General features: G+C 60.1%; 1 protein-coding gene across 1 annotated transcript in view; it reads right to left on the reverse strand.

The window, feature by feature from the left end:
- Positions 1–9,279, reverse strand: part of COL20A1 (collagen type XX alpha 1) — a 22,677-nt gene that overhangs the window by 9,512 nt on the left and 3,886 nt on the right. Inside the window, 15 exon segments of the mRNA XM_015567670.1 lie at positions 247–382; positions 526–668; positions 887–1,016; positions 1,453–1,592; positions 1,699–1,822; positions 1,908–2,050; positions 2,673–2,802; positions 3,103–3,272; positions 3,513–3,677; positions 4,121–4,285; positions 4,992–5,111; positions 5,429–5,587; positions 6,583–6,699; positions 6,942–7,106; positions 7,411–7,554. Coding sequence (XP_015423156.1) covers positions 247–382; positions 526–668; positions 887–1,016; positions 1,453–1,592; positions 1,699–1,822; positions 1,908–2,050; positions 2,673–2,802; positions 3,103–3,272; positions 3,513–3,677; positions 4,121–4,285; positions 4,992–5,111; positions 5,429–5,587; positions 6,583–6,699; positions 6,942–7,106; positions 7,411–7,554 — 2,151 coding nt within the window.

The following is a 9,279-nucleotide window of genomic DNA, read 5'->3' on the forward strand; positions in this document are numbered from 1 at the left end:
CCCACCACCCCCCCCACACCTGTACCACACCTGCAGCCCTGCGACCTCGGGCAGACAGGGCCCCAGGTCAGCTCTGAGACCACCTTGAGCACTGTGCCCACCAGGTGACTCGGACCCTCAGCCACCCTGGGACACCTGCCTGGAAGGCCGGGGCCTTGGGGAACTGCCTATGGGTGCCCCTGGGAGTGTGGGGCTGAGGTGGTCTGGGGCCCTGGGCGGCGCCGCCCCCAGTAGCTGAGGGGTCACCTCGGGGGCTGTAGTGGAAGGACACGGGGTCGCTGTGGGCCCCGTCCCTGTAGGAGGCCAGGATGGTGATTTCGTGCTCCAAGGATCCCCCCAGGCCGGGCAGGACGGCCGTGCACAGGCTCCCCGGGATGGAGATCTGTGGAGAGGAGGGGCAGGTGTCCATTCTGCGAGTGGTGGCCTCCCACGGGGCCTGGCTGGGCTGGGCAGACAGGTCCCGAGATGCCACACTGGGTGGAAGCCTAGGAGCTGGGATGGGCAGGGGTCTTCTCTCTCACATACCTCATGGGCCTCCCCATCCCCCAGAGGCGTCCACTTGATCTGGTAGACCAGCACCCCGGACGCTGCTGCGGCCACCCACGCCAGCCGGACCGCATCCCCAGGGAGCTCTGTCACGGACAGCTGGCTCGGGCTGGGGACTTTCCCTGGAAGAGGGCAGGGAGACAGGCTGGACGGCAGGGCCTGCGCCACCCCCTGGGGTGACTCACCAGAAGGGCCTCACTGCCTGTTAGAGAGGTTTTGCTGGCTCGAGTCACACTTGGGGGTCGAGGGGACCCCCATTTTCCATGTGGGGGCTGTGCCCACATTCCCATCCTCCTCGGACTGGGCCCTGACTGCACACCGGTGGCTCCAGAGGACTCACGTGTGGTCAGGCGGCCGGTTGTGGTGGAGGAGCCGCCCCCAGGGTAGAGGCGGGTGACGCGGACAGTGTAGGTAGTGGAGGAGGAGAGGGGGCCCAGGGTGACCGAGGTGGCATTGCCAGGAGCCTCTATCTGTGAGTGGGGGCCATACGAGCGGGGCTGGAGCTGACCCTTCAAGCTGGGAGCAGGCATCCCCTGCCTAGATGGAGACCCAGGCCCCGGCCCATGGCCCAGGACTGCCCATGGCCTTGCCCCGAGTGGGGAAGGGGCGCAGGTCTCCCACACGATGGCAGGGCCTCCTGGGCTTCCCCCTCCCCCTCCCCAAACAGCCCAACAGCTGGATTTCACCCCAACAGCACTCCGGGCCCCAAGCCTCATCAGGGCTGTCATTCACCGTCATTCCTAGCTTCACACATGTCCCCCCAACCCCTGCCAGATTGGGGCTCCCAAGGGCAGGGACGGTGTCAGTGCTCTGTGAACACAGGGCAGGCAGCTGGGGTGCTGGGCCCCGTGGATGCTTCAGCACCCTGGATGCCAGTTCCCCCACAGGACATCAGCCTGCTCTCACCTGCCCCGAGTGGCTGCCCTTGCTGGACAAGTAGCTGACCCTGAACAGCTGCACCGGCCTCAGGGTGCCCTCCCAGGACACACGGGCTGAGTCATGGCTCACGTCTGAGAAGATCAGGGGTGTGGGGGGATCCAGGGGAGCTGTGGACACAGCAAGGCTTCAGGGACCAGCAGCCACTCCCCTTCCCACCCCTGAGTGAATGGGGGAAGCACTGGTGGGTGGCAGACGGGGGAGGTGGGCACTCACGGGTCCTGGCGTGGATGCCCCGGGCCTCACTGGCCTGTGCACCTTGCAGGCTCTGCACCCAGATGTCATAGTCCCTGCCCGGCTCCAGGTTACCCAGCAGCACCTCTGGCTGCCCAACCTGCACCTGGGAGGACACTTCCATTAGCCCCTGCTCACCTCGCTCCCCATCCCACTGGCCCCAGCTGCCTCCTCCACCCTCCGTCACGCACCTCTCTGCCCTCCTTGCCCTTGGGGGAGGCCAGCGAGTACCGCACCAGGTATTGGGTGGCCCCCGCCGAGGGCTGCCAGGTGAGGTGGATGGTACTGGGCGTCACTGTGGCCAGGGCGAGTGCCTGGGGCGGAGGCAGAGGCACTGGAAGGGGGGCACCACAGGAGAAAGCATCACAGATCAGGGACACAGGCTGGAGGACAGCCCTGCGGGCACCCATGATGACTCTGAGTCTCTGTCCCCAAACTTCACCCTGGGCCAAGTTTCCAGCTCACAGCTCTGGGGAAAGCCACCCGTGGGTTGCTGTTTGGGGTGGGAGAGCCATGGTCCCCAAGGGGTAAACAGCCCTTGAGGAAGCCAGAGGCAGCTGGCCGCATGCTGCGTGCCCTGAAATGGCAATGATGGAGCAGGTGGGGCTGCATGGGGGAGGGCTCAGGGCGCAGGGTTTCTGTTCTCAAGTTGACAGTGGGACAGTGCATGGCTCTGTGGACAGTGCGGAGCCGCGGGACGCCTCACCGCGTGGTGAAGGGCTCAGGGCAGGCGCCCCACTGTGGCCCAGCAGGGGCCTGGGGGCTCCAGAAACATGTGAACAGTAACAGTACTGTTCTGGTTGTGGTGATGGCACAAATGATATCACTGGTACTCAGAAGAGGACACTGAGGGTCAGAGGGGTCCAGTGACTCTGCCTCGGTCACACAGCAAGTTGGGAGTGGCACCCCACCCCGGATTAAGACTAAAACCCATAACAGCCAGCTGCCCCACCCACCTGTGGTCACCAGGCCCCGTAGGCCCTCACCCACCCCTGCCTCATACACGGGGAACACGGCCAGCAGGTACTCTGTGCCAGAGGCCAGGCCATGCAGCTCCGTGGACGTTCTGGGCCCATCCACCTCCACCTGCAACAGGAGGAGCCTGGGTAAAGCCGGCCGAGTGGGCATGGGCAGGGCGGGGTTAGTCTGGTTTCCTGCCAGCTCCATCCAGGGCTCCTGGAGCAGAGCAGCTCCCGGGCACCAAGCAGTCACGGGAGGCAGGAGCAACCACATCTGCCACAGCTGCCCACTGGCCACCTGAGTGGCCTGAGGACTCGGTCTGTGGCCGGGCCACCTGCACTCTACCCTATCCCCACATCGATTCATCCTCCCTGGCTCTCCATTCCAGCCCCAACTCTGCATGGACAGGAGGAAGGCCACTCTCACCTCCTGGGGGGCACCACCCCTAGAAGGCCTCCACACCACCAGGTACTTGAGTGGCAGCTGCAGGGCTGGAGTCCAGGACAGGTGGACGGTGGAGGAAGTCACCTGGGTCAGGACTAGGCTGGTGGGAGCGGAGAGGGGGTCCAGGGTTGGAGGGGCTGCTGCCGGTTTAACTGAGGGAAGAAGGGTAGATGGTCAGCACCCCAGCAGGCAGCTGGCATAGAGACTCTTCCTGCTCCCCCTGGTGGCCACTTCTAGGAAGAACAGGTGTTCCCCAGGTGGGAGCTGCAGACCCACGCAGGGCCAGGGGAAAGGGGTGGGAGAGGTTTTGGGGAGTCCTTACAGAGGAGGCAGGGCCTGGCCGGGCTTCAAGCATAGGTGACCTGCCCTGGAGTCCCCATCTGACAGCTCACCTGGACCGGGACGTGGGCTCCTGCCCTGGACCTGCTGGCAAACTAGGCGGCTGAGCAGGCCGGCCAGTGTGCTGAGCTGGGGGAAGTCCTGCACGTGGTGGACGGTGATGTCCAGTGGCGGGGTCGCCAGGAGCCTCAGCTCAGCCTCATCAGCATTCTTCACACCTGCCCACGGGCCCAGAGCATGGGAAGGGGCCTCCATGGAGCTTTGTCACCGCTTACAATCGGAGTCACCCAGCGGGTTGGGAAGCCATCCCGGTACCCAAGACTCCACAGGACCCAGGACTGGGTCATCTAACAGGGCCCCAGGAGAGATGGCAGCTGGGGCTGGTGCAGAGGTGAGGCTGGGCAGGGATATGTTTATAGACATGCAAACTGGTCCATGCCCCACTGCCGCGACTGCAGCCTCCCTGCAGGTGCCCGCGGTGCTCAGAGCCTGGCGTGGGAACCATCACAGCCCCCAGAACAGGGGTGGGTCCTCCCATTTTGCAAACTCAGGGCTAAGGCTCAGAGAGGCCAGGGGACCTCCAGCTCCAGAGGGGGCGGAGCAGGCATGCAAACTCCCACCTGCACGGCTGTGAGGATTCTGCAGAGGTCCAGCTGCTCACCCACAGCAAAGATGTCGACATCCAGGCTCTTGAGGATGCGGCCAGCAGCACAGGCATCGTCCTGGGACTTGCCGTCCGTCACGAGAATCACCACCTTGGCTGCCTCTGGGCGGGGGCCTGCTGCAGGCCTCAGGTTCTGCTCCAGCACGTGGGTCAGAGCCAGGCCTGGGGAGCAACAGGGATCAAGTGCAGGGCCTCCGCCACCCATTCTCACCCTCCTCGCCCAAAGCTCCTCCAGCCATTGGCCCCACCTCTGCCCACCGTGTCAGTCCTGGACCCTCCAGGCTGGGGCGTCTGCAGGGCAGGGACACCTCCTCCCCTACCCTCAAAGGCACGGAGGCCCCCAGTGTGGGGAACAGGGAGGAGACTGTGCTGTGGGGACACCCCCAAGGAGTTGCTTCCAGCAAGGCCATGCCCACACCCACTGGCGGCCCCTTCCAGAAGCTTCTGTCTACCAGAGGAACCACCCACCAGAAATCACATTTTGGCCAGAAAGAAATGAGGGTGAGCCCGGCTGGTGAATTCAGTGGTTGAGCATCAACCTATGAACCAGGAGGTCAAGATTCAATTCCCCGTCAGGCCACATGCCTGGGTTTCAGGCTCCACAGTAGGGGGCATGCAAGAGGCAGCCCATTGATGATTTCCTCTCATTATAGATGTTTCTATCTCCCTCTCCTTTCCTCTCTCTGAAGTTAATAAAAAAAAAACTTTAAAAAAATAAATGAGGGTGATTTGTCATTTACAAAGGTGGGGGTGGGGGTGAGCTCCGCCCGCACTGGGCCGGTTTTATGCACAGATCTGCAAGTCTGGGAGGGGTGTAGAGGGAGGCTGTGCGCAGGGCAGCATGCAGGGAGGGGCTGCAGGGGCAGACCTGTGAATGTGTTTCCCCCTCTGTAGTGGAGGCTGTGCACGGCTGCCAGCACCTCCTCCTTGGTGCTAAAGGTGTTCAGGTCCCACTCGGTCTGGGGGTCTCCACTGTACTGGGTCAGGCCTGAAAAGATGGGTGTGGGCATGGCTGCTGGAGTGCTGGGCCGAGGCAGGATGTGCACAGCCTGGCTGCCCGGGGTCACTAGGGAGAGCACATGCTTGCAAAACCCTTGCTTTCCACACAGGATTTACCAGAATGTCCCCCCAGGAGCCAGTTGTCCCATCAGTACAGCTGGGGACCCCACCTGACCTGGCTGCAGGCCACACCAGTCAGCATAAAGGTCTCCTCCCGCCCCTGGCCCACTTCACACCTGCATGGGACCCAGGGAAAGACTGTGAGGACCACCGGGTGGGGCCTCAGGGCATGGGGCCAGAACCCACCTACTTGGACTTTATCCGGCCCAATTTCAAAGGGCTCAACGATGCTGGCCAGGAAGTCTTTGACCTGCTGGAAGTGACTGTGGCCAATACTCCAAGACCCGTCCACTAGGAAGATCATGTCGGCGGGTGTGGGAGGCATGCAATGGAACTGGAGGCCAGCTGCGTGGGCAAGGAAGGAGAGGTGTGGGCGAAGCCACCGTCACTGCAGGACGCCACACTGCTCTGAGCTGGGCTCTAGCCACCCAGGATCTCCTTCTCTGGATTAGTGGAGGGGCTGGGGCCACAGGGTTTCGGCCTCCGGCTGAGCCTTGGTGAGTCTTAGGGGACAGGATCCAGAGGTGCTTGAATCTCACCAGACTCAGGAAACCCTGTGTGGACCTTGGGCCATGGGGCCAGTTCCTCCAAGCCCATCAAAGAAGGCTAATGGAGCCCCAGCAGCTCTGCCCTCCAGGAGCCTTGGCAGGGCTGGCCACTGTGTGCTTGTCTATGTGAGGGCTACTATTCGAGATCAGCCCCCCGCCACACGCACACACGCACGCACACACACACTCACACTCACGCACACACACTCATACACTCACGCACACTCACACACGCACGCGCGCACACACACACACACACACACTCTCAACTCACGGGCACACACTTATACACTCACGCACACACTCACACACGCACACTCATGCACACACACTCACACTCACGCGCACACACTCATACACTCGCGCGCGCGCGCACACACACACACACGCACGCACACACAGAGGCTGATACCCAGAGGCTTCCAAGGCAGGTCAACCGACTGGAGTGGGTGTGGTCAGTACCACGGACAGCTCCATCCGCCTGCTCTGGGCTGAGGTCTCACCTCTGGCCTGAGGACTTGGCCTGAGGACCCAGGAGCTCTGGAGACAAAGCCTTGTGACCCCTGTCTGGGGTTTGAGGCCCCTGAGTTTAGCACAGAGATAGCACCTCCAGGCTGAGCCCAGAGTCAGGGTCAGAGGCCATGTGGAGGCTCCTGAGAAGGCAGGTGCAGAGAGACCATCTGATGAGGGAGACAGCCCTGCGTTCAGGACCTTGTGCAGAAACCCGCACACCTCCTCCAGGCCACACCGCCCGGCCCTGCAAGCCACGGACTGGTGCCCTGGCCGTCTGACCTGGCGTCTCTCTGTTTCTCACAGACGTCCTGGGGCGGCTGGGCCTTTCTGGGCTGAGCTGAGCAGGGGCCTTTCCCCCAGGGCCTCTGGAGGAGCGTTGATCCTTGCCAGGAAATCCTGGGGGAGGTCACAGCTGTCACTTCTCACCTAAAACACTCAGCTGGAGGAGACCTGGGGGGGCGGGAGGATGGGACCAGGCACTGGGACGCTGAGGACACCCCAGAGAATGACCTGCCCCGTGGGTTTGAGTGAGCCTCAGAGAGTGGCTAGAGAGCATGAGGTCAATTATCAGGAAGAAAGTTCTGGCCACGTGCAGAGAAAACATGAGACGCTGGACTCCTCTCCTCCTAGAAACTTACCCTCACCCCACCTGGACCCACCCAGAGTGGACGGGTCTTGGCTTGGGGCCAAGATGACTCGGGGGTCAGGGTCCAGGCTCTCCATGTGGGAAGGTGTGGGCTCCAAAGCTGCCCCCAGGGGCCTCCTGCCGCTTCTGCTCGCAGAGTGACTCCTCAAATCCTCGACTGCAGAGATGCAAGTGGCTGTCAGGACCCTACCAGGGAGCAGAGGCCTCGGGGGCCTGTGGACCTGCCCACACAACCCTCCCTGCAAAGGCACATCCCGGGCTCCATGGGACCCCCAGTCCCACAGGAGACAAGTGGGGGGTCAGGAGTTATAATTGAGGCTCCTTGGCGGCCTCACGGGGAGCGGAGCTCAAACGCAGGCCTAGGCTGCCAGCCCAGAAGCATTGCCAGGGCTCAGCTGAAGCCTCCTTGCCACACACTCACCCCCAGAGACAGGAACTCGTGTGGGGGACAGTGGACTTACTCACAAACTCCCTCTGAGCCAGCAGGACATTCCCTGAGCCGGTGAGCTCAAAGATCTGCAAGACGTACCCCTTGGAGGGGCTCAGGCCTCCCACTGTGGCCTTGGGAGTCTTGGTGGTCAGCATCACCTCCTGCTCCACGTCCCCTGGGATGGGGTTGGAAAGAGCTGGTGAGGCCAGCGAAGTGCGTGTATATATGTGTGCCCACATGGGTATCCCATGTGTGTATATGTGTGTGTGCATGTGTGTCCAGGCTCCTCCTCATTCTGCACACGCACTGCCCTGCTCGGGCACCCACACCATATCCGGCCTTGGGGACTCTGGGGTCCTGGTGTGTTAGTACCAGCTGTTCTCACACTCACTCTGTCCCAGAGGTCTGTCATTCTTTCCTCCAACCCGGCCCGTCCCCCAACTGCACCCCACCTGCTATGTGCTAGACGCAGGCTTCATGCAGTCTGAGCCTTGGACATGAGAACAGTCCACTCCCATGTTCCTCGCATACTCTTACAGGAGCGGAGCACATTTCCCAGGGAGAGCATGACACAGATCCCATGCGAGCAGCATTCACACATCAGCTCAGCAAGCGCTGCCTTTGCCTGCAGTTCCACCCCAGCTCGGGCTGCACGCTGGGCAGCGCCAGGCCTCAGCTCAGCAGGCACCCCTCCTGCTGAGTCACGAAACCCAACAAGGCTGTGAAGAGTGGGAAGAAAGGACAGGACAAAGGTGGAATGAGTGTAACAAGAAAAAAGTAGGAAGATGAATATTTAAACCCAAATCTGCAGGTCATTCAATGTAAAAGAAATTGGAAAAAATGTTTCAATTAAAAGGCCAAGTCTGTCTCACTGTATGAAAGCAACACCAGCTCTGCGCTCCTTGGAAGATGCACCTAAGATAAGAGAATAAGAGATCTCCCTGGACCAACACGATGGCACAGAAGGGAGAACCTCAGTGAGAACACCAACAGGGAGCAGGAGGAAGCTCCGTGGTGAAGGGCCGTCTGCCAGGAAGACATGATTTAAATGGTGCCCCTATAACAGCCTCAACATACAAAGCAACAAAGGTGAGGCAACAGAGAAAGACGCACCTACGACCACAGTAGGGGGTTTATGGATTAGTGGACTAAAAACCAGGGAGGATATAAAAGAATCATCAGCAGATGTAAAGACACCCTACTGAACAGGAAACATACTGGCAAATCATATCTGATAAGGGACTAGTGTCCAAAATATATAAAGAACTCATACAAATCAATAGCAAAAAACCCAAATCATCCAATTTAAAAATGGACAAAAACCTGAATAAACATTTCTCCAAAGAGTACATACAGGTACATGAAAAGATGCTCAAAGTCACTGATCATCAGAGAGGTGCAAATTAAAAAGACAATGAGGTATCACCTCACACCTGTCAGGATGGCTACCATCAACAATCCACAAACAAGTGCTGGCGAGGATGTGGAGAAAAGGAAAGCTTTGTGCATTGCTGGTGGGAATGCAGACTGTGGAAAACAGTATGGAGGTTCATAAAAAAATTAAAAATGGCCCGGCCAGTATGGCTCTGTGGTTGAGCATCAACCTATGAACCAGGAGGTCACAGTTTGATTGGTCAGAGCACATGCCCAGGTTGCAGACTCGATCCCCAGTAGGGACATGAGGCAGCCGATGGATGCTGTTTCTCATCGATTGCCGGGAGCCGGTCCATCCTTGCTGTTTCAAGGGACCTGGCATATATGGCATACTGTTCTTAATATGTTTGCTCACCTTCTTGGTGCTATATGCTTTAACCAAGGTCACCTCTCCGAGAAAGGTTGTTTACCCAGGTAGGGATTTTCCCCTGAAGTTAAGGAGGGAATAAAACCCCTTAACTAAATG

This window comes from Myotis davidii, unplaced genomic scaffold, assembly GCF_000327345.1.
Source record: "Myotis davidii unplaced genomic scaffold, ASM32734v1 scaffold244, whole genome shotgun sequence".
NCBI classification, from domain to species: Eukaryota; Metazoa; Chordata; class Mammalia; order Chiroptera; family Vespertilionidae; genus Myotis; species Myotis davidii.